General features: G+C 44.2%; 1 protein-coding gene across 14 annotated transcripts in view; it reads left to right on the forward strand.

Annotated features, from left to right (window-relative positions):
• TTC12 (tetratricopeptide repeat domain 12) overlaps positions 1-25,109 on the forward strand; it is a 51,916-nt gene extending 26,807 nt beyond the window's left edge. For 6 of the 14 annotated variants that reach the window (XM_054439806.2, XM_054439808.2, XM_054439810.2 and 3 more), the window contains 11 exons: positions 562-650; positions 3,009-3,177; positions 8,815-8,907; positions 9,990-10,050; positions 10,817-10,954; positions 18,083-18,181; positions 18,657-18,725; positions 21,122-21,223; positions 22,549-22,648; positions 23,557-23,782; positions 24,946-25,102. In XM_054439806.2, the coding sequence (XP_054295781.2) occupies positions 562-650; positions 3,009-3,177; positions 8,815-8,907; positions 9,990-10,050; positions 10,817-10,954; positions 18,083-18,181; positions 18,657-18,725; positions 21,122-21,223; positions 22,549-22,648; positions 23,557-23,782; positions 24,946-25,021 (1,222 nt within the window). In that variant the 3' untranslated portion in view covers positions 25,022-25,102. Of the gene's footprint in view, positions 1-561; positions 651-3,008; positions 3,178-8,814; positions 8,908-9,989; positions 10,051-10,816; positions 10,955-18,082; positions 18,182-18,656; positions 18,726-21,121; positions 21,224-22,548; positions 22,649-23,556; positions 23,783-24,199; positions 24,297-24,945 lie in introns of all 14 variants that reach the window. The other 8 variants (XM_054439802.2, XM_054439803.2, XM_054439805.2 and 5 more) reach the window with 5 other exon arrangements.
• Positions 25,110-25,382: the final 273 nt, after the last annotated feature.

Raw genomic sequence — 25,382 nt, forward strand, 5'->3', positions numbered from 1 at the left:
TTCCCAGGGCTCCTCTAAGCTCTTCGAAGTCAGAGAAATTATCATTCTTGCTGCTTTCCTACCAGTTTTTGCAAGGTTGTCCTTGTTCATTTCTTCTTTTGGAATTTGCTGATCATATCAAGAAGTGATATAAATGGGCCAATCCCATTTATAATTTCATCTGAAGAAAGACCTGTATGGTAGGAGGCAGTTTGCTGAAGTGACTATATTTTAATTTTAGTTGTTCTGGTGTGCTTCCTGAGGCTTAGGATACCCGTGTGGGTTGAAGTCACCAGTCCATGTCTGTGGGCTCAGCCACAGTTCATTGGTCCCAGCACAGCCATCACCCATGGCCCTGGCTCACTGCCCAGCGTCTGTGCAGCCCTGGCTTCCTCAGTCTGCATCCGTGGCCTGGGACTCATGGTTCCGTGATTGATCCTGGTGACCCATGGCTCTGGATTATAAAACTATACTTTCTCAAACCTGTATTTGGCAAATCTAGGGGTGAAATAAAACCAAATGGAAGAGAAAATCAAGACTGATTTTCAGACTTTTAAGACAGCTCTCCTTTGTCCATTCTAGGTGTTTTTCCACAGCAGGCAAAGATGCAGTTGAAGAGACGGTCTGTGTATCTGTTCTCAAGCTCTGGCAAGCAGTGTGCAGCGGGAACGGTAAGCCTGGGTAATCACCGTTGATCACCATTAATGCGCTGCGTGCAAGAACTACACTGTTGGGCGGACTGTCCTCCCCAAAGGCCAGGCTCTGGAGAGCTGATGTCTAGACTTCCCCACACACCCGCTCCCTCCAGGAAAGCTTATGGATCAAAAGCAAGGTAGACAAATGAGGGGCAAGGTTGGTGAAGGGAGGAGGTTGTCAGCATAATGAGTGGTCTCCTCTCTCCTCTCCTCCTGCTCTTTGCAGACTCATGACTTCTGTTCGTGCACTGGCAGTGAGGTAGATGGAGTTTTTCTTTTCTTTTCAGCCTAAAATATTGTTCCTTTTTGCTAACCACAGTACCTTTCCAGCATCCTGAGATTTACAATCATCCCCGCCAGTATCTTCAGACACTGATTAGCATCTAGTATGGAGACGGTAGAATGCCACGGGCATTTTATTTACTGTGCTAACTCTTAGGCTTTTCACATATTTGCATCTTCCAGAGTTCATTACATTTTTGTATAATCTTTCTTAATCACTTTTGCAACTTCAACATAAATACAAATTTTACTTACTTCTGTCATTTTTAAAAAGTGTGTTTCATAGGAAAAAGTTTGACCCTGGACAGAAACACTGAAAATGGGGATAATGATAGCTATGTCTCCTTTTCACAGGGCTACTGTGGGGAGCCAGCGATAGAGCCTGTGAATGCAGTTTGCATACTCTGAGATGTTAAGTAGGAGATAATACCTTTTTTTTTTCTTCTTTAGTAGAGTAGAGGAATCAAGAACTTAAGAAATTAAGCTCTTAAAAATCTAGACAATCAGGGGGCCTATTTCCTGACAAGAATTAAGGGGAGTTATGCCCAGACTACTGTCATCATCAAGGTGCCTTTCTACTCTGTGTAAGACCCTGCGCCAGCTTAGGGCAGTGTTTCTGCAAACTCCCCTACAGGAGGGCGAGGAAGGCAGGACTTGGCGATGGTATGTCTACTCAGTGTGAATCTGACATAACAATCTGTTTACTCTATTTCTGTGAACCTATTTATCGTTTCTGTGAACCTTAAAGTTACATTTTTTTATCATCTGAAAAATATTTTCACATACCTGTGATGTGAATGCTGTATCGCAGGTCAATAAAATCTTGATATATCTAACTCAATAAATGCAAAGCAGTTTTTCAGAAGGGCAAGGAAATGCTTAAAAGTAAGGACATGAAAATACGTCAGTGATCTATTGTGGAGTTGGGAAGAGAAGCCAATTACAGGGTAGGATGTATAATATTTTACACATTATTTATATGAGGGGTGAATAATAGCTCCTTTGGGGAATGGGCTTACCTGGAGGGGGTATCAACTAACTCTGTGTTGTTTGAATTATTTATATCAAGCTACTTTTCTAGTATAAGAACAAAATATATAATCAACAAGGACCTTTCCATTTCAGAAATCAGTAGATCCTATCTTACATGGACAAGAGTAATTATAGGTGAAGTATAGGATTGAGATGTAATGTTTGCAACAAAAACATGGTTTGATAAGTGGGCTACACATAGGATCCTGTAGTCCTGTTACTCTGGCTCTTTCAGGGCTAGAAGAGACCTGGTGTGTGTCTTCTACTGGATGCCGTGTGCTGTGTGTAAATGGGCAATCAGTACAGGAGGGAAGAAAGCCAAGGGTGATGAGGTCCAAGTGATGGGGCCCACCCCTTTGAGATCTAGTTTGCTTTGTTTCCTAGCTTAGCCTCATACTGCAGTCTGTACCGTGTAGTTTCAAACAAATTCATGTACCTGGTCAGAAAATGAAGCAGATGAAAGGGGATAAATCTACTTCCACCACCCTGGAAGAGCTTATGTTCTAGGAAGGAGGGCACACTTTATTCGTTAGTGCTCTCATGTGATATTCTAGTTTCCTGGATAACATTTCCTCAAATGACTACTCTAGCCATTGTATGAATATTGATGGCCTAAAGACGTTCCACAATTAAACTGATTTATTTCCCTTTGCTAGTGTTTCCAGATACCATACACCAAGGAAGTTTGACCATAATGACATAGTTGATTTATGGGTGCCAGTCCCTGTCTGGCACAGTCATGTACTGACTTATTTAATCCTCATGATGTCCCTGTAGGTAGGAACGTAATCCTCATTTTACTGATGAGGAGACCGAGGAGCACAAGAGTTCACTGGTAAGGTCGCTCCCCTGGGCATTCGGACCCAGCAGTCTGGTTCTAGAATCCACACTCTTATACTTCATTATTCTGCCTTCAAATGAGTGGGCACCAGTTGAGTTTCCCATTAGGATAGAGGGCGACAGAGCTAGTTTAATTGCCATGATGGCATGCACAAGACACACAATCTCTGTGTTTTGCAGAGGAAAACCAGCATGTGCTAGTGATGCACCATGACAGGGCCAGGCTGTTGGCCGCCCTCTTGTCCTCCAAGGTCCTGGCCATCCGGCAGCAGAGCCTTGCCCTGCTGCTGCAGCTCACCCAGACTGAGAGTGGACGGAGCCTGATCATCAACCACCTTGACCTGACCAGGTAAGCCTCTGCTGGCAGGATCTTCTTGGGACATCTCGTGTCATCACTTGACAAGTTCAGGTGTGCCTGTCTCCCCTCATATCTCTGTTGTGTGGCTTGAAAGATCAATAACAGAAAGAGCCTTTGACAAGAGTGCTCTGTCATGAGGACCTCTGGGACAGACTCCTGTCTGAACTTGGTACCATGGATGGTTTCACTTCTCCTGAGCAACTGGCTCGTCCCCATCCCACAAATGGTGCAAATGGCAGCCCTTCCGTAGCCAGATCAGGAGCCCCACTTTAAAATAGGTCACTTGCTTCTGCGTCTTTGGCCTCGGTCCTATCTCTACCCTGTTCCTGCCATTCCTTTTCTTCTTTCATTCTTATTTGAGGTAATCCTATCTTATTCTACATGTCCTTAAACCCTTTCTGCAACAAGATGGAGTATGAATAAATAAAACATTTCAAATACTGTTGCATGGAGGTCTTTCCAAAGTGTAAGACTATGGGCATAGAATATGTGTCCCCTAAGTAGACTTTCTAGAAAGATTACTGAACCACAGTGATTCTGCCCTGTCCTTTATAATTTATTAGTTTTTTTTAAATCATTTATTTATTTGTTATTTTGCTTACTTGTTTTACTTATTCATTTATTTACTTTTATCTTACTAAGTTTTCAGTTTATTTATCTTTACATGATTAGTTTGAACATATGAAATTGCCACTTATTAGATCTAAAAGGTTGCATGCCAGCCATTTCATGTGGTTCAATCTAACAGAAATAGTGGCAATTATTGTAGCTTGCTTTATAAATGTTTCTCACACAGTCTAAAAACAGGAGATTACCCTTCTGAGTTTTTTCATTCACTGCTATTTTGTTTTATCTCCCCTCATCCTGCGGGGTAGGCAAGGTAAGCTTTATTACCTCATGTCACTCATGGGGCAGGAAGAACTGCAGCAAGGAACCAAGGAAATCTCACCCAACTAGCCTGGCCCCCAGGTACTGTTCTGAGGACCCAGCTCCGCTCTGTGTTCCCAGTAGGAAAAGGAGCCAAACCTGCTGCAACTGGCTCCTGTTCCCTCCAGATCTTTTTGGGACCCTGCTGAGTCCTCCCACACTGTCCAATTTGGTATGTAAGTCCATGTGTGCCGTGACAGGATGGTTATTAAGCCTTGCCTATGGCTCCCCTTCCAGGCCCAGTCGCAGCCTCAGTGGCTCCCAGGAAAGGCTTTGGCAACCCACTGAAGCTCAGGCTGCACGGCAGATGCAGATTGTTAGTGGAGTTAAATTCCCCAAAAGCACATTTCGCATTTCAAATGACTCTGCAGTCATTTCCTCAATACCTTCCTCGTATTTTTTTTTAATATTGTTTTTGTCTCTTTGAGTAAATGTAGCTATAGCTATCATGAGCTTTTCCCCTCAAGCTATCTTTGAATTGCTTGAGCTTCAATGTGCATTTTTCCAGTGTCTCGGAGAGTGGAGTTCATGATCACCTCGGGTGGTCCTGCCTACTCTCTTTAAGACAGTCAGAGAAACCTCAGCTTTTTACTTTTATGCCCACTAGCCTCCTTAATGTTCATCTCCAGTTGAACCAGACAGAATGGGTTCTCTGTGATGAAACGAGGCAGTTTGAAGCAAGACAGGGCTGCGCATAGCCCCATGACCGTCATGGCAGCACACATATCACATTCCTCCCACAATGTTTATCCTCAGAGAAGAGGTTGAAGGCATGAATGTGTGCTGGCCAAGGGCCAGTGTCATTTTGTAAAAAGTGCTGGGTTTTAGTCTTAAGCGATACTGAGTTTCCATTCCCTGCATGTCTCTGCTTGTGTGACCCAGGAAAGTTATTTAGCATTGACGGGCCCCGGCATCTCATCTGCATCACTCACTTATGATGACACTTACGGGGGGTGATGCAGTTGAATTTTTTCTGCTGCATTGTGCAGAATACTTGAGCAAAAGGAGCTTAAGCAAAATAAAGCCTGGCTTGTTTTGTCACCTAATAAAATGAGACTAAAGATAGCAGCTATTGGTGCAGTGGCTTAAAGATGTCGAGGTCAAAGTCTCTGCCCTTCTCTTGACCTTCCTCACATGGTCATACCTTCCCTCTTGCTGCAACTCCAAGCTTCACATCCTTCTTTAAGACGGGTCAATACCAGCTGGATCTGTCCCTCTTATCAAGAAAACCTACGGCCTATTTCTGTTTGGACAGAGTTGTGTCACATGCTACCCCTAGTGGGAAAAAAAAAAATGGTCCCAACTTCTTCTGTAGTAGAGTTAGGAAGAATAGAAAGGAATGGAGAATATCTGTGAGGTTAACCAGCAAACAGCATCTGCTATAGAAAAAAAAAAAAAAAAAAAGCAACTAACATCAATTAAGCCTGACACTTGGTATGATAAGGGCTCAATAATATTTTTGTAATCATTTTCTCTTAGGGCATATTGTTCAGGGTCCTAAACTGAAGTAACCGTGCATTTATTGGTTACATGAAAGCATTTTCTGACCTGTGGTTCACTCACAGAGACAGTTGCTTATCAGCAGAGCAGAAAACCTACCACCAAAAAAGAGGGTATGTGAGGAAATAGAAAGGGACACACCGTCCTCTCTAGGTGCTGAGTCCAGTTAGGATGTGTGCATTGTCACATAGTGAGGGGGCCTCGCTGCTTATGTCTGCCAGGACAAAGCCAAGATGGTCTTAGACTGTTGTCTCATCTGTGCTATTCAGGTTCATTAGCAGTCATCTTCAAGACCGAAGAAAATAGGTTTAAATTGGTGAAGGAAGAATCTGAACTAACTGTAAAACAAATAAATTATTTTTGACAGCAGGAGCACTGGAATCCATTCCTGAAGATGTTAGGGATTTGCAGAAGCTTGGCATCACCTGGGCCCTCAGAAACCATCCAGTCAAGCCCCACTCAGCATAGATGTCCTCTGCGTACCCCCATACAGCCTGTGCATGGTGCCTTCCAGGGGAGATGCCAGCAGTTTTCATTATTTTTATCTCCATTTGATTCGGGATGGGCACTAACGCAGCTAATAGACTGGGTGGAGGAAGTCTTTCCCCAATTAGTGAGAGGCTGTGGATCTCATCTCCCAAGGTAGCCAACTGTCCATTTCAGGACAGTTCTGATTGATATAAATTATCTCCTTACACTGCACAAGTTGCCTGCCCCATACTATTCTGAGGCTGATTCTGCCTCCATACACTGAGGCCCAGGCCTAGACTCCTCCCAGCTTTCCAGTACTTTAGGTATCTGAAAATACTGATACATTCCAGGTTAAGCATCCTTGTTACCTCCATCATTCCTTTGATGATTTGGCCTCCAGACCACTCCTAGAATAAGTGGCTAAATAGATTCAGCACCATAGATGTGGGTGACTGGAATTCATATTCCCAAAAGCCCAATCTGATGGCCTGTCATCTGTCTTTCTTAAAGATGTCAAGGTCAAAGTCCCTGCCCTTCTCTGCCCTGTGGCATTTGGTCCTATTGATCACTACTCTTCTGGAAACTCCATCACAGTGATTGTCAGGACACCATCCTTCCTGGCCCCTCTCCTACCTCCTGGCTATTCCTTTGTGGTTTCCTTTGCACCCCCCCCATGCTATCACCCTTCCACGTCAGGGACCCAGGATCCTACCCTTGGCCCTCTTCCCATCCATGGCTTTCGTCAAGAGGCGAAGGGTGTAAGTCTCACTCTGTTGAGTGTGAGATGAAAATGCCCTTCTGCCACTGGACATCTCTATCACAACATCCACAAGTATCATCGACTTAATAAATCAAAATATGGTCTTCACACCAGTTCATGTACCTGAATTTCCTGTCTTCATAGAGGGTATCTCCACCTATCCAGTCACCTAAGCCAATGTCCTGGAAGTGACCTGGCTCTCCCTCACCACATCCATAAGACAGTATGCTGCCAGCTCTTTCTCCTTAGCAACTCCTGAATTCATTTTCTTCTAATTCTCCTCTACTGTCTCCAATCATTTCTTCCAGGTCTTCATGAGTGTCTCTTTGTGTTTTTACTGTAGCTCTTACTCTGCTGCTGCCTCAGTCTGGTCCCTTAGCCTTTATTGTCTGGACAATCACAGTTCTCCCCTGGTTGAATTCCTGCCTCCTGTACTACCTGCTCCAATCCAGCCTCCACTGTACACCGAAGGGATTTTTCTAAAAATGCACATCCGTTCTGCTATTTTCCTACTTAACACACTGAAATGACTATTCCTTGTAAGGCTGGTTCTCCAATTACTGAGAAATATAATAGCTAGGAATCACATGAGGACTTTATGAAAAAGCAGCCTCCTGGAGCTTCCTCCCACTCAGAGTGACTGAGGAATCTGTCCCGGTGACCCCCACCACCAACCACACATTGGAGAACAGGGGCCTACAGGGCAAAGTACAGACTTTCCAGCAGGCCCTAGAAGGCCCCCAGGATCTGGGCTCTGTCCAACTCTCTACCATCCCCTGTTCTCCCCTCACATCCTAAGCATTAACTGCATGCCAGCAGTCCCCAAATGTGCTCCTGCAGTTCTATGCCCACATAGTGTGTGAATGGAGTCTGCTTTGCCTGACCTGCCTCTGTACCTGTCCCTGTGGGCCCGACACTGGCCTGCAAGCTGCCTGGAGCCAGGACATTGTCTTGTTTCATCATTATGATCTCAGAACTGACCACATTGCCTGGTACACAGTCAGTGCTTGTTCATTGTGATTGGTCAAATGGATAAAGAAATTAATAGCTAACACTACACTTCAAGAGACGCTGAAGTGTCATCTGTTGAAGGCTTCTTCACTTCCATCCCCACACCTCCCACCAGCAAGACTCCGGTCCCCTCAACATGCGTCTGTCTCTAACATATCACCTAAGACAGTTTATCTTATTTATTTACATGTGTATCACTGTAGGAGACCAGGAGCTCAGTACTGAGCACAGTATACTTAGCACCTTGTAGATGCTTAATGCAAGTTTGCTGGATGAACAAATTACTCTTACTTCCATTGTCGTGGTGCCAGTAAGCCCGTTTGGGCAGCCTGAGATTGCATCAGGTGTTTTTTGGCATCTGTGTTAGACTGTTTGCTCATTTTGTGTTTGTAAGTGGCTAAAAATCCTTAAATCTTTCTCATATGAACCAATTATAAACCAGGTCTCACAATTCTGTTACTTATGCAGAATTTCCAGCTCTAAGTGGAGGACTTTGAGCTTAACCCTATTAAATTTAATCTAATCTATTCAGCAGCCTGTCACAATCTTGTTAAATCTTTATTCCGTCACCCACCTTATTAGGGGGCCCTCCCACTTTAGTCATCAGCAGATTAGTAAGCATGCCATTTAGATGTCATCTAAGTTAATGAACCTGACTGAGCCAGAGTCACATGGCAGAGTCACAGAAACTCCTTCTGAGCTGGCGTCCAATAATCAATAAACTTTGGTTAAAAGTATTCAGCATTCTGGGGATTCATATTAAGTGGTGGAGCCAACCACTTAAGTATCTGTCTCTGGGTGGGCAAGGAGCTAGGCTTCCTAGGAGGGCACGGCAAGGCACCCTTTCTGCTTATTTCACCCGGATGCTGACTCCTTTTTGGTTTCCTTGCAAGGTTACCCTGTTGGGATGTTGGTAGTTGGAGGACAGCTACCTCTGAGGTTATTATGGTTTTTTGCAGATTATTGGAAGCCCTGGTGTCATTTCTTGATTTCTCAGATAAGGAGGCCAACACTGCTATGGGACTGTTCACAGACTTGGCTCTGGAAGAAAGGTAATTTTTTTATTTATAGAAATTGACATTTCTTCTTCAGTCTTTGTTGAACTGTCTGATCTTTAAAAATGTGCCATATTCAGAGAGGCTAGGCCAAGTCTGCAAGTGAGTATTACAAGATTCACTGAGTAGGAGGGCTGATGCCTCCCAGGGGGCTGCAGCCACCCACTCCCATTCTAGTCACTCTGCATAGAGGCTGACCCGGGCCTCCATGGGTTTGGAAGCAGCAGCATACTTAAAGCAGTGCCTCTCACAGTAGGCAAGCCTCCCAAGTGTCGGGAACCTTCCTCCCTCCTAATCAGTGCCGGGTACATAGGAGCTGCCCAGCAAATTTGCGTTGAATGAACCTGAGCAAGCCAGCGAGCCAGCAAGCAAGAATGAACAGTCAACTGCAGCCTCCTCTGGGGTTGCCAGTGACGTTATGAGTAATGACCTCCTTCTGCCCTATGGCTTTGTGTTGTTTTGTTTTGTTTTGTCTAGGTGCTGGGGATGATAGTAAGGGTCTTAGTTTTCATAATTTTTCAAGTGCTTTTTTTTAAAGTGCATCTTGTGTTTTAAATTTCCTCACAAATTTTAGGACACCTTGCTTAGAGATGGTAATAGGATGAGAGAGCTGCTTGTGCTCACAGGCAGGCCAGCCAGCTGGCACGGGCCAGGGTATGGAACAGTGACTATAGAGTGTGGAGATGCACATGCATCCAGGCCCTCCCAGTGGCTCCGATGGGTAAACATGCTTGCATGGTATTTGCCTTCCGCACCACACACACACGCTGTAGACTCAGAGCAGGGGTTGGGGGTAAGTCAGCTTGGCAGAAGCCTAGAGATTCCAGCAACTCCTGCTTAAGGGAGCCACCATCTGAGATCTGTTGTTTAACATCAAAGGCAATTCTCCAGACTCAGAAAAATTAAAGCCACATTACATACACAGTGACATGCTTTTTTCTTTTTTTGGTTCTGAATTATCCATGCACACTCTAAATCATATGGACCTAGAGTTTGCAACATTAATTATCTGAGACACTGTATTTATGTTATAGTTTATGCAATGTAAAAATAAATCCTGGCTGATGGTTTCTCAACAGATTCCAAGTCTGGTTCCAGGCCAACCTTCCAGGTGTTCTCCCTGCACTCACAGGCGTTCTGGTGAGCAAACCGTCATTTTCATCCTCTGTAACAGACACTCTCAGGAGCATGAATGGGGCTGTTTAAACACAATTTACAGTCCAGAACAACTATTGTCTCTTGGTTGATTAATCATTTATTCACAGCTGGAATTTACACAATTCTCAGTTATTGAAACAGCTACAGGAGGGACAGGTGGAGGTGGCATATGGATGGCACTGGTTACAGGGGAGGAAAAGCTGGATATGGGTGGCATCTTAAGTAAAGGTGGATAGAGTTCGTCAGTCTCCATCAGTCCCCTGCTGACACTAAGTACGACATGCAACCCTGTTCCCAAATGGAAGTCATCCTGTCAGGAAGACCAGTGTAGCAATTTGAGCTGATAAGGCAGTGGATAGTGTGGTGGGGCAGGGCTTCTCCTTGGAGAGTGTGTTGCAACTGCAGCCTGTCCCTACTGAACCTTAGAAGTTTCAGGGGCTCTTAGCATAACCACACCCCAGCATGTCACAGCTGTGGAAATGGAGCCTCTGAGAAGGGAAGGGATTTGCCCAGGTCCTCCCAGCTGGTTGGTGGAGGAGCTGGATTAAGCCCTAGGCCAAGACCCTTTTGGGTTTACCCCTCTATGTGCCTCCATCCTGTTGCCAGTGAGACCCCAGGGATGCCCCTGTGTGACACGAAGCTATCTGGTTGGTTCGTGGGCCTTTTGGTGAGTGAGGGATGCACCTAGAGATCATGCGGCATCCTTTGCCTGCTCTCTGAGGCTCTGCTTCTCTCGATTCTCATTTAGAAGACAGATCCCAAAGTAAGCAGCTCCTCGGCTCTGTGCCAGTGCATTGCCATCATGGGAAACCTCAGTGCTGAGCCTGCTACCCGAAGACACATGGCGGCCTGTGAGGAATTTGGGGATGGCTGCTTGGGCCTCCTGGTATGTTAGCTTTTCTATGCAAAATTGGTCTTTATCCTCTTTGGGGGCATTAGCTTCTTCTTAGTTATCTGGCTTTTCCAAAAATTCTGTTTCTGTGGGTGCTGGATGGCGCCAGTGGCTTATCCCTTCTGTAACCACGGGTTTTATGCACTGCTGGCCTTAAAGAGCCCCCCAGATCAAGTCTCATTTGCCCTGGGGAGATTTGAAGGATTTTTTTTAATTTTTAAAAATTATTTATTTATTTATTTATTTATTATTTAACTTTTAAATTCATGGGTACATGTCTAGGTTTCCTATATAAGTAAACTTGTGTCATGGGGGTTTGTTGTACAGATTATTTCATTACCCAGGTATTAAGCCTACTACCCATTATTTATTTTTCCTCATCCTCTCCCCCTTCCTCTCACCCTCTACCTTCTGGCAGGCCCCAGTGTGTGTTGTTCCCCTCTATATGTCCACGTGTTCTCATGTTTTAGCTCCCACTTACAAGGAAGAACATGTGGCACTTAGTTTTCTGTTCCTGCATTAATTTGCAAAGGATAATAGCCTCTAGCTCCACCCACGTTCCTGCAAAGGACATAATCTCATTCTTTTTATGGCTCTATGGTGTTCCATGGTGTATATGTACCACATTTTCTTTATCCAGTCTATCATTGATGGGCATTTAGGTTGATTCCATGTCTTTGCTATTGTGAATAGTGCTGCAGTGAACATATATGTGCATGTGTCTTTATAATAAAAAGATTTCTATTCCTTTGGGTATATACCCATTAATGGGATTGCTGGGTCAAATGGTATCTCTGTTATAGGTCTTTGAGGAATAGCCACACTGTCTTCCACAATGGTTGAACTACTTCACACTCCCACCAACAGTGTATAAGTGTACCTTTTTCTCTGCAGCCTTGCCAGCATCTGTTATTTTTTGACTTTTTAATAATTGCCATTCTGACTTGTGTGAGATGTTATCTTGTGGTTTTGATTTGCATTTCACTAATGATATCAGTGATATTGAGCTTTTTTTCATGTGCTTGTTGGCCATATGTATGTCTTTTGAAAAGTGTCTCTTCATGTCCTTTGCCCACTTTTTAATGGGGTAGTTTATTTTTCTCTTGTAAATTTTTTTAAGTTCTTTATAGATGCTGGATATTAGACCCTTGTCAGATGCATAGTTTGCAAAAACTTTCTCCCATTCTATAGGTTGTCTGTTCACTCTGTTGATAATTTCCTTTGCTGTGCAGAAGCTCTTTAATTAGATCTCATTTGTCAGTTTTTGCTTTGGTTGCGATTGCTTTTGGTGTCTTTGTCATGAAATCTTTGCTCGTTCCTGTGTGTAGAATGGTATTGCCTAGGTTATCTTCCAGGGTTTTTATAGTTTTGGATTTTACGTTTAAGTCTTCATTCTGTCTTGAGTTAATATTTGTATATTGTGAAACGAAGGGGTCCAGTTTCAATCTTCTGTATATGATTAGCCAGTTTTCCCAGCATCATTTATTGAATAGGGAATCCTTTCTCCATTGCTTATTTTTATCAGGTTTATTGAAGATCAGATAGTTTTAGGTATGTGGTCTTATTTCTAGGTTCTTTATTCTGTTCCATTGGTCCATGTTTTTATACCAGTACCATGTGTTTTGGTTACTGTAGCCCTGTAGTATAGTTTGAAGTCAGGTAACGTGATGCCTCCAGCTTTGTTCTTTTTGCTTAGGATTGCCTTGGCTATTCAGGCTCCTTTTTGGTTCCATACGAATTTTAAAATAGTTTTTTCTAGTTCTGTGAAGAATGTCAATGACAGTTTAATAGGAATTGCATTGAATCTATATATTACTTTAGGCAGTATGGCCATTTTAACAATATTGATTCTTCCTGTCCATGAGCACAGAATGTTTTTCCATTTGTTTGTGTTATCTCTAATTTCTTTGAACTGTGTTTTGTAGTTCTTCTTGTGGAGATTTCTTTCACTTCCCTGGTTAGCTGTATTCCTAGGTATTTTCTTTTGGTGGCAATTATAAATGAGATTGCGTTTCTGATTTGGCTCTTGGTTTGACTGATGTTGGTGTATAAGAATGCTAGTGACTTTTGTATGTTGATTTTGTATCCTGAGACATCGCTGAAGTTGTTAATTAGCTTCAGGAGCTTTTGGGACAAGACTGTGGTTTTTTCTAGGTAAAGGATCATGTCATCTACAAACAGAGGTAGTTTGACTTTTTCTCTTCCTATATAGATGCCCTTTATTTTCTCTCTTGCCTGATTGCCATGGCCAGGACTTCTAATGCTATGTTGAATAGGAGTGGTGGGAGAGGGCATCCTTGTCTTGTGCTGGTTTTCAAGGGGAGTGCTTCCAGCTTTTGCCCATTTAGTATGATGTTGGCCATTGGTCTGTCATAGATGGCTGTTATTACTTTGAGGTATATTCCTTTAGTACGTAGTTTATTGAGAGTTTTTAACACGAAGAGGTGTTGAATTTTATCAAAAGCCTCTTCCGCATCTATTGAGATAATCACATGGTTTTTGTTCTTAGTTCTATTTGTGATGAATCACATTTATCTATTTGTGTATGTTGAACCAACCTTGCATCCCAGAGATAAAGTCTACATCATTGTGATGGATAAGCTTTTTGATGTGCTGCTAGATTCAGTTTGCCAGTATTTGGTTGAGGATTTTTGCATGAATGTTAATCAAGGATACTGACCTGAAGTTTTCTTTTTTGTGTGTGTCTCTGCCAGGTTTGGGAATCAGGATGATGCTGGTCTCACAGAATGAGTTAGGAAGGAGTCCCTCTTCCTTGATATTTTGGAATAGTTTTAGCAGGAATAGTACCACTCCTTCTTTGTACATCTGGTAGAATTCAGCTGTGAATCTAGCTGGTCCTGGGCTTTTTTTGATTGGTAGGCTCTTTATTACTGACTCAATTTCAGAGCTCATTATTGGTTTGTTCAGGGATTCAATTTTTTCCTGGTTCAGCCTTTGGATGGTGTATGTGTCCAGAAATTTATTCATTTCTTCTAGATTTTCTAGTTTATGTGCATAGAGGTGTTCATAATAGTCTCTGATGGTGGTTTGTATTTCTGTGGGGTCAGTGGTGATATCCCCCCTGTTGTTTCTGATTGTGTCTATTTGCATATTCTCTTTCCTTCTTTTTTAGTCTAACTAGTCGTCTATTTTATTAATTTTTTCAAGAAACCAGCTTTAGGATTTATTGATCTTTTGAATGGGTTTTTGTGTCTCAGTCTCCTTCAGTTCAGCTCTGATTTTGGTTATTTCTTGTCTTCTGCTAGCTTTGGGATTTGTTTGCTCTTAGTTCTCTAGTTGTTTTAGTTGTGGTGGTAGGTTGTTAACATGAGATATTTCTAACTTTTTCGTTAGAAATATCTGTTAGGGCATTTAGTGCTATAGATTTCCCTCTTAACACTACCTTACCTATGTCCCAGAGATTCTGGTATGTTGTATCTTTGTTCACATTAGTTTCAGAGAACTTCTTGATTTCTGCCTTAATTGGTTTATTTGCCATAAAGTCATTCTGGATCAAGTTATTCAATTTCCATGTAATTATATAGTTTTGAGTTCATTTCTTATTCTTAATTTCCAATTTGAGTGTTAAGATTTCAGTCATTTTGCATTTGCTAAGGACTATTTTACTTCCAAATATGATTGATTTTACAGTATGCACTATGTGGCGATGAGAAAAATGTATATTCTTTTGTTTTCATTTGGAGAAATCTGTGTATGTACATCAGGCCCATTTGATCCAGTGCTAAGTTCAGGTCCTGAATATCTTTGTTGATTTTCTATCTCGATGATCTGATATTGTCAGTGGGGTGGTAAAGTCTCCTGCTATTATTGTGTGTCAGACTAAGTCTCTTTGAAGGTCTCTAAGAACTTGCTTTATGAATCTGGATGTTTCTGTGTTTGGTGCATAAGTATTTAGGATAGTTAGATCTTCTTGTTGAATTGAACCCTTTACCAATATGTGTAATGCCCTTGTCTTTTTTGGTCTTTGTTGGTTTAAAGCCTGTTTCATCTAAAACTAGGATTGCAACGCTTGCTTTTTTTCTGTTTTCCATTTGCTTGGTAGATTTTTCTCCACCCTGTTATTTTGCCTATGTGTGTCATTGCTTGTTGTATGGGTCTCTTGAAGACAGCATACCAGTGGATCTTGGTTCTTTGTCCAGCTTGCCACTCTCTGTCTTAGGACATTTGGCTCAATTTGGCTCATTTACATTCAAGGTTAGTATTGCTATGTGTAGATTTGATCCCATCATCATGATATTAGATGGTTATTTTGCTGACTTATTTATGTGGTTGCTTTATAGTAACGCTGGTCTGTGTACTTCAGTGTGTGTTTGTAGAAGCTGGTAATGGTCTTTTCTTTCCACATTTAGTGCTTTCTTCAGGAGCTCTTGTATGACAGGTCTGGTGGTAATGAATTTCCTCACCATTTGCTTATTTCTCCTTTACTTGTGAAGTTTAATTTGGCCGGAAATGAAATTCTGGGTTGGAATTTATTTTCTATAACGATGTTGAATATTGACCTCCAGTCTCTTCTGGGTTGTAGAGTTTCTGCTGAGAGGTCTGCTGTTAGTCTGATGGGCTTTCCTTTGTAAGTGACCTGACCTTTCTCTCTAGTTGCCTTTAATATTTTTTCTTTCATTTTGACCTTGGAGAATTTGATGATTATGTGTCTTGGGGGTGATCTTATGAAGTATCTTACTGGGGTTCTCTGCATTTCCTGAGTTTGAATGTTGGCCTCTCTAGCTAGGTTGGGAAAGTTCTCATGGATGATATCCTGAAATATGTTTTCCAAATTGGTTCCATTCTCCTCATCTCTTTCAGGGACACCAGTTAGATGTAGACTGGGGCTCTTTACATAATTCTATATTTCTCAGAGGTTTTTCTCATTCCTTTTTATTCTTTTTTTGTCTATTCTTGTCTGACTGTCTTATTTCAGAAGGCCTGTGTTCAAGCTCTGAGATTCTTTCCTCTGATGGGTCTATTCTGGTATTAACACTTGTGATTGCATTATGAAATTCTTGTAGTGTGGTTTTTCAGCTCTATCAGGTTGGTTATGTTCTCTTCTGTACTGATCATTTTCTCTGTCAGCTCCACTGTTTTGTTATGATTTTTGGCTTTCTTGGTGTGGGTTTCAGTGTACTCCTGTAGCTCAATGAGCTTCATTCCTATTCATATTCTGAATTCTATTTGTGTCATTTCAGCCATGTCAGCCTGGTTTAGAGCCCTTTCTGGAGGGGTGTTATGGTTGTTTGGAGGAAAGAAGGCATTCTGGCTTTTTGAATTATCAGGTTTATCATGTGGATTCTTTCTTATCTTTGTTGATTTCTCTACTGTCAATCTTTGAGATTGCTGACCTTTGGATAAATTTTTTTTCTTTTATCTTATTTGATGCCCTTGAGGGTTTTATTGTGGTATAAGGTGGATTCAGCTGACTGGCTTTATTTCTAGAAGATTTTAGGGGGTCAATATTCAGCTCCCAACTTCTGGACTGGATGCTCTAACTCTGAGGGACTTGTATTGGGCCTCAACTCTGTTTTCTGGCTCCTCTAGGTTAAGAATACACTGCACTGGGGGAGCCAAGGTGATCCCGAACCTCTGGTCACTACACTCCAATGGGTGGTGTTAGCCCAAGAATTTCATAATGTGGTGACAGTGGGACCTTAACTTGTTCACTCATGCCAACAGCAGCAGAAGACCTGTGGCAGAGTGCTAGTGGGTGTCAGGGTGCCTGCCTCCCTGTGGATGTTTGCCACAATGGCAGAGGCAATGCAGTTGGGGAAGAGGGTCCCTGCTGATGACTGTGTGTGTGGTCATGCTGAAGATGGTGCCTTCTCTGTGCCTCACAAGCAGAGGAGGTTGCTCCTAGTGGGAGAAGGATCCACTGTACTCTATGCCATGCTAGCACAAGGGCAAGGTGCTGGTAGGGGTGGGGCTGGCTGTGCCCATCAACGTGCCATCTGCAATGGTGATCAGCGGGAAGAGGAGGGGCAGGACTGCACTCCCGTGCTCTGGCAGGGCAAGGAAAGCAAAACCTGCCTGATCAGACACTCACCAGCAAAGTGATGTGGGGAGTTGCCCTGGGCCCAGGGGAAGCTGCAGTGTGGGGAGGGAGCATGTGGGCTGGTGCATGGTGATAGGGGTACCCTGCTGGTGCTCTCCACTGGTCAGGCATGGTCTGCCAGTGCAGAAGCTATGGTGTGGGCCCCCAGAGCCCCCAAGACTGCTCAGCAAGCAGGTGTGGCCTGGCTGGGGCCCCAGGAGAGGCCAGCAGAGCAAGGGGTCCTCAAGTTGGACTGGCCCTGTTTGATGGGCAAGACCACCCTGCAGAGTTCAGGTCTGATGATTCCCTGAGGGCTAAAGTCTCCTGTGGGAGCAAGTTGAGCCTAGTGGGGATGGCTGTCGCTGGCCATGCTCCACTACAGACACTTCCATGCCCAACCCTGTGGGCTCCACATCAACTGGCTTGCCACCCCTACCACTTCTCTAAGCAGCTCTCCCTGACAACTCGATGAGTGTCTGTGCTAGTCAAGGGGATTTCTTCTGCTGGGGTTCCAGAGGCCTATGATGAGATCAGGTTGCTCTTTGCCAGTTCAACTCACCCATTCCCCGAGAACCTTTGGGGACCAAGAACAAGCCTTGGTACATAGGCTTGCGTGCAGCATTCCCAGTTACTCCCTTTCTGCCCTGCTTCTGCATCTTCCCTTCATCTACTCTCAGTGCCTTCCCTTTGAGGATCTGTTAGGAGCATGTCAGTCATCACTGTCCCTCAGTGGGAGCTGTTCCACCTGGCTGCATCTAGTTAGCCATCTTGCCTGAACCTGATTTGAAGGATTTTTCTGGTGGAGTTGAATGATCACCCGTCTCAGCAGCTCACTCTTCACTTTAAACCCAGGACCAACCTAAGCCATAGTCCCATGGCAGAGGCACCAGAGACTCCTTCCAAGTCTCTTGGACCAACACTAACTCATGGAACTGGTCTCTGATCCTCCACCATCATTTAGGTTCATGATATAGGCAATTTAGGGAGTGTGGGGAACTCTGAGACCCTTGTCCAAGGGAAAGGATGTCCATAAAAAGCTGTAAGGCAGAAAGGTCATTGGTTACCTTGTTTTGTTTCCCAAGGCCAGGTGTGAGGAGGATGTGGACCTGTTCAGAGAGGTTATCTACACACTCCTGGGACTCATGATGAACCTGTGTCTTCAGGCTCCCTTTGTCTCTGAGGTATGGCGTTCTTGTCTCCCTGCCTGGAACCCTGGGACAACCTGTACACATTCTGTGGCATAAAACCATTCTCATGTTCACGAAGAGAAAGAAGCATGTACACTCACACACTGGCCATGGAATGGGAAAAGGCTGGAGGGACGCGCTCTCCCTTTGCTCTGCTGAGGGTTGGATGGATCACTCAGTCATGTATTCACTCAGAAAACAGACTGGGTATCCAAGGTGTGCTGAGCAGAGTATGAGGTGCTGCGTTTACAAAGTCAAATAAAAGGTGGTTCCTGCTATCAGGGTAATGCCCTGGAGTTAGGGGAGACAGACATGGGGAGGAATAAAAGCAGTAAAAGAAGGTATTGTGAGGGAACCTGGGCACAGTGTGGTGGTGCTAAAAAGGAGATGATGCTCAGAAGAAGCTCCGCTGAGAATTCAGATTGTCAGAAAATTAAAATCTCCTGCTGGCCTCTCCCCATTGTTGTAGGTTTGGGCTGTGGAGGTGAGCAGAAGGTGCCTGTCTTTACTAAACAGCCAGGATGGAGGAATCCTGACAGTAAGTTTCTCCCAGGGAAATCCAGAAGCAGCTTCCATTGTTCTTGTTTTGTTTTGTTTTGTTTGTTTTATTATCAGTGTAATCTTTTTGAAGTTGCCACCTTTGAGAATCTGCTGACTCTGAGATATGGTGTGGATATACTATTCAGAATAACGTACACAAGCACATAAATACCAGGTTTTGTCTACAGTTTCATGGATTTGGTGACCTCCTTGCCGTGTCCGTCATCTGTGGATCCCCTAGAGTCCAGGAACCCAACTTAAGAATCTCCCTACCGTATGGTCTGAAATTTAACCAGCTTAGAGGATATAATCGATCTGATCTGTCCTATTTCAAAATATCCTGTGCAAATTGGACAGATCAAGTGTCCAACTTATTTAGAATCCCTTTTTTCCATAAGAAAAAAAAAAGCCAGACCCAAATATTTTAAGCCAGTGATCCTAGAGGTTGTTTGTGCATAATAGTTTTACCCTCTTTTTAAAATATATGCTGAAATGGCTTTCTCAATTCTGTGTCTGACATTTGAATAAGAAAACTGAGAAAGGCCTATATGTTAGCACAGTGCATCAGGAGAAGAATATTAGTATGATTCAAGAGGCTAGTTGCCATCACCCTAGAACGTATTCTTCACTCACGTTAAGTGATCACCCCTGTTTTTCTCCCTGTCAGGGCAGGGCCCTAATGCCTAGAGAAGCAATTAGGGCCACATCTAGGGTGGGTCTGGGAAACCAGCCTTTCAAGGGTTGCAGACTGAGGACTGGCTCCACAGTTTAAAAAAGGTTCTGAGTAGATCAACGTACCCTGTTTGAGGGTAGCACTCTCTAAACATCCCCAAAGTCAATTCAGACAGGATAGGGCAAAGGTTTTGTGCGTCTGCATTTTCACGGATGGGGCATCATAGCTTTCATCAGATCCTCAAAAGAGGTCCATGACCCCCAAAGTGGTAAGCACCACCGTTCTCGGATGGTCCAGACCTAAAGGTGGGCCTACACTAGTCCCTGAGTAAACCTTTAGGAGAGCTCTTGGGCCAGATTTCCCCAGCATTCCGTGTGTGCCACGTTGGGTGCTTCCCAGCTTGCTGAGCAGAGCAGCAGCTTCACCATGGGCATCTGGTCCTTGTCTAGCACAGTCTCCACTGTCTTGGGCCTGAAAGGGGATCCGTGGTGTCAACTATAGCAAAATTCTAGGATCTTTAGGAAGCAGATTAGGGAAACAAGATTGATAATACACAAGTTTATCTTTTCTCCCTCTGGAGACCTCTTTAAAATGAGATTAAAGCCATTGGGGGGAACAAAAAAAGTAGAGACCTACATTGACAGTGAACAGGCAATGGTTACCAATAGGTAAGTAATTTTAACAAGTTTCCTGAAGATGGAGAACAGCTGCAAGGGTGGTAATTAATGAGGCAGGGCTGAGGAAACCTTTGTATAGAGTACAAATGGAGGAACACGTAGCTGGGCAGTAGCAGGTTTGCCTTATAATACCCTGGAGAAGATGAAGATTTCAAAACTCCCGATACAACAGAGAGCAGAAGTACAAGGCAGTGGAGCTGTGTTTGCTGGCAGGCATCTATCTTCTAGGCATAAAATCAGAATACTTTTATCTCTAAAGAACTGAAAAACTGGAGAAAACATTTTTCTTTCTAGTATACGGGGGTGCCACCTCTATATCTTTCCATACTTCCCATAAACTTCCCGTAAACATAGCATGCCCAAACATATTTTATTGCTTTTTTCATACATGTGATTGGGCAGGTAAGGGTCAACCAGACATTGCAGGAAAGCCACACACATAAATAGGAAAACCAAGATAAACATAAAAATATATCCAAAAGAAACAGAGATGATATAGGAAACAGAAGAAAAAAATAGTAACTATCATTTGTATCCTGAGAAAGATTTAAGATAGTTATATCCATAAAAGAGTAACAGCTTGCCATTTATTTAAAAAACAAAAAAAAGAAAGAAAGAAGAGCTGGGAAATAAAGTAAATGAACTATCCCAGAAACTAGAACAAAAGACAGAGATTCGAAAAGATAAAGATAAATGACCCAGAAGACCAATCCAGGAAATCAAACATCACCTTATAAAGGGCCTGCTGATATCAGAGCTCTGGGAGGAATCACAAGGGAGAACTTCCTTTCTCAGAGTTGAACTGGTTGATCCTGTGTGAAGCTGAAATAATATGGGCCTCTGGGTGGCAAGGGGCTATGATTACAGCTCCTTGACAGCTTTATTAAACAGAACAGTGCTTTCTATTATTTGGACATCATATTTTTTATATTTTGCTTCCAATATTAATGATTGCTTTTGCCTCACCAAACTCCCCGTTAATTTTTAAAGGTTGTCAGCATTTCTGAAAAGGACATTTAATTATCCTCTTTCTGCTGTACTCAGAGAGCTGCTGGTGTTCTGAGCCGGACCCTTTCTTCCTCTCTGAAAATTGTTGAGGAGGCCTTGCGAGCAGGAATGGTAAAGAAAATGATGAAATTCCTGAAGGTAAGATCACTTTACTGGTTACAACCCCTGAAATGTACAGAAGTCTCCTATTTTATTCGGGGAACAGAATTAAGGTGGGCTTTGTTTGGTTAATGTGCTGCCTGCCATTTCTTCCTTGCTAGATTTTAAATTTCTTGGATAGGGATTTGCTTCTGCCTGCCTACCCAGATCATACTCTGAACATCAACAACAGATTGTTGAATAAATAAGAAAATTGTTCATTAGATACACCTATAAAACCTGCTTACCCCTCAAGCCTGACTTTAAAATATATGGCCACTGTTCTTGATAAAAATGATCTGAGTGGCTTTCTGTAACGTTTCTCAGGCACATTGTTTTGCTCAGGTTTTGCTACTCATGATGCTTTATACAGTTATCTGGAGAGTGTTGGATGGAACTCCATCTATGAGACATGTAGCCTGCAGAATTACCATGTGACCAAAGGATGTTGGGATTTCCCTGTGAGATGAGTGTGGTGAATATAAGCAAGCCAGTAGAGCAGTTATCTGGATTCACCTGCAAGGGTGAAGGGGATTATTATACTAGGCTGCCATCTCAGAATCCCACCTATGATGTGTGTGCCCATGAGGTCCACACACCCATGTTAGTGTGGTGACACATGGCTTTTATTCATAAAGCCTCAGGTTGAGTGGGGCAGGGAAGCATGCTCTGCGGGCTGCTGCTGGGGCAGGGGTAACACTGAGGGGGCAGCACAGGGGGTCTGAGTTGAGATTGCCACTTGAACAATGACTGTCATTCATTATAACTTTTACAAACCCACCAAAAGCTCCTGATGGCATGCATACCCATGCATCACACATGCATACGTGCACACATGCCTTTTAAAGACCCCACATGGGTGATTGCAAGGGCTGTGTTTGACAGTTGTCATCCCTTAAAATGATGTAGGTTCCTGAAGTTCCTCATGCAGGACTGTCAGCCTGACAGCCTTAGCAAGTCAGTCCTCGTTCTCAAATGGTAAAATGACATGGGAGGGCCTTTCCCTCCCTTTTTGGTAGATCTGCCATTCATCAGCATCAGTCTCTTCTCAGCCACTTGCTCATAAAGCCTTCCGGAGGCAATTACTCAGGTGTACATGACAGGCCTACATTCCTGTCAGGGGTGTGGGCTGGGTTAGGATGCGGGTGACACTCTGTTCCAGCAGGGACCATGCCTGCCCACCAGGAAGCACATGCCGTTCTCAGTGGAATTCTCTTTTCAGAGTTTAGGAAGCCACTAGCACTGTAATAACTGCTCGCTGTGGTTTGTGGTCAAGAGCAATCATAGCACTGATTTTATTTTTCTAATTTCATTCTGAAATCTAGACAGGAGGTGAGACTGCATCACGTTATGCTATAAAGATACTAGCTATCTGCACGAATAGTTATCACGAAGCTCGGGAAGAAGTAATAAGACTGGATAAAAGTAAGTGACGATTTCCTTAAGGGAGCCCTCATCCCAGAGGTTCATCCACCCTTGAAGCTGCAAAGGGAACTGTGGTCGAGGAGGAACTTAGCAGCCATGCCGTTAACCTCTCCCAGCCTTCAGCAGTGTTTGCGGAAGATGTTTCACATCCAGATCTGGAAGCATTTAATTAGCCTTTTGGTTGCACGCAGGTAGAATGCCCAGGCTGGAGACCCAGCTGACAGACAGCTCAGAGATAACAGGGTCAAAGCTAGGAAACTCCCTCCTCTCACCAAGTTCAGTTCCCTGCCTTCGCAGAAGGAGGGGGGAAAACACCTTCAGCGTTTAGTGAACAAGGGAAATATCGAGTCTGAGCCTAGCTTTAGTCCAGTAACTTAAACCGGCTGTAGTTATTCACAGCAGGCTTCCCAGGAGAGGCAGCCTGCTAATGTTCTTCTTACCAACTCCCTGGAATGCACAGAAGGTGAACCGAAGGAGGCTCCACCATGGAAGCGGGAGCCTTTCTCCTGGATCCTGTTTCATACCCCGCAGGTATAGGTTGCTGGCACATTGCCTACCACCTGGGGGCTGTCAGATGGGACCTCTCACTCTGGTGTAGTGAGGGGTTAAGAACAGGGGCTTTCAAGAAGACAGACCTGTCTGACACATAGCATTCATTCATCTAACAACTGTGTTGTGCTGGGGACTGTTCTGGGAAGCCGAGATACTTCAGAGATTCAGCAAGGAGTTGAGGAGGTTCATATGCATTCAGTGAATGTTTGCTGATGAGTGAGTGAACAAGTTCTGCTGCAGAGTTACTGGGGAAGCTCGGTGTCCGCTGACACCTCCCTGCGCCCCTCATGTCCTGTTGCCAGCCTCCTATTTTGGGATTAAAAGGAGCTGTTGCTTGTTCTCTTCCTTCCCTGCAGAGTTGAGCATGATGATGAAGCTGCTCAGCTCGGAGGATGAGGTTCTGGTGGGCAACGCTGCTCTCTGCCTTGGTAACTGCATGGAGGTACCCAACGTTGCATCTTCCCTGCTAAAGACAGACCTCTTGCAGGTCTTGTTAAAGCTCGCAGGCAGTGACACACAGAAGACAGCCGTGCAGGTGAACGCAGGCATTGCTCTGGGGAAGCTGTGCACAGCTGAGTCCAGGTATGCTGTGGACACAGAGCCAGACTGACCCATTGCAGAAAGAGCAGCTGAGCTGAGGCGCTGAGTTTTGGCTGGGACTGCGTGCCACACGGAACGCTGTGGGAAGCTCTCATGCTTTCTGTGCGGACCTAGGTTGAGCCCAGTAGCTGCTTCTCTGAAGAAAGCATTTCTAGAGGAAACTGGGGAGCTCTCGGTCTCCAGCCAGAGAGGGAATCGGCTTGTCTGACGGGGACTTACTGCTCCCACTTGCTGCTGGTGCCTTCTCTCCATTCCATTCTCCACTGTTCTGCATTCCTCTCCCTGTCTCTTTATCCTCCTCCTTCCTCTCCATCCCACTCCACCTCCCCTTCTCTTCCCTCTTTTCTCTCTTCTCCACTTTTCCAGAAACACACCCCCACTTCATGTTCTTTGCCTCAGCCTAAACAAATGGAGGAACGGCCAGCAAGGGTCACATGTTCATGCAGGAGAAAACAGTGGAGAAGCAGAGACGCAGAACAGCACGTCGAGGTCCCCAGTGAGCGAGGGCAAGAGATATGGGCTGTAACTGTGCCCATGGCTTCTCTGTTAGTTCAGACCTCCACTCTGCTCTGCTCCTGTTCTGATGTGCAGACGCACCTCATTGCACGTGCTTCTGGGAGGTGTCCACCTGTGGCTGAGCAAAGGAGCCCTGGCATAGAGCAGGGGTAACCCAGGGGGCTGAGTGAGAGAGGCTTCTTCCCTTACATCCACATGCCTTTAATTCCTCCTCTGTAGATTGAAGGGGTTGGCCTTGATAATATCTAAGGTCCTTTGAAGTTCTGTCTGGTTGTTCAAATGGAAGGAATGGTTAAAATCTTTCTTCTATAGAAAGAAAGCACATTAGCTATGATGACTTCAAAGTGGCAACCTATGGGGGAGTTCTCGAGAGCAAGGTCCTGTCTGATCAGCCTGACACACCTGCCACCTGCAGCGAGTGTTTTCAGTGCTTTGTGGGCCTCCCTGAGGGTCTTACTTACCCCTGTGATCTTTAGGGTACCCCAATGCCACAGCCACTTCCCGTTTCCACCCAGAGTGATAGGACTGACATTCTCAGCCAGCTTCCATCTGAGAGGGTGTTGGCTCTGGGATCCAGAAGCCTGAACCGTGGCACTTATGCCCTGGGTTGTTTGTTTTGATTGTGACAGGTTTGTTGCTCAACTGAGAAAGCTTCATGGCCTAGAAATTCTCAACTCTACGATGAAATACATCAGTGATTCTTGAGAGATACGGTGTTTGTGTGCATTTGGGGAACACACAAATGCACACTATGTGTTGTTCCTATGCTAATAAAGACCTTTGATATATCCACTTCAGAATCAAATATTCATTTTCAGAGTGCATTTCGGGTTTTCGTGGGTAACAAGAGAGTGGGCATTAGGCTGGCTGCTGTGGTGGGCTCTGTGCGCTGGCTTACTCGACTTCCATTGTACCCTCCTTTGAATGTTCTTTCCTGTTCTGTAGAAGCTAGAAACCATCTCACAAAAAGCCACATTGCCCAGACTCCCTTGTAGAAACGATTCTAGATGGGAACTAGTGGCCAATCTAATGCCACTTCCTACCCCTTTTGCTATTTTCTGCTGGC

Source organism: Pongo pygmaeus, chromosome 9 (genome assembly GCF_028885625.2).
Source record: "Pongo pygmaeus isolate AG05252 chromosome 9, NHGRI_mPonPyg2-v2.0_pri, whole genome shotgun sequence".
Classification (NCBI taxonomy): Eukaryota; Metazoa; Chordata; class Mammalia; order Primates; family Hominidae; genus Pongo; species Pongo pygmaeus.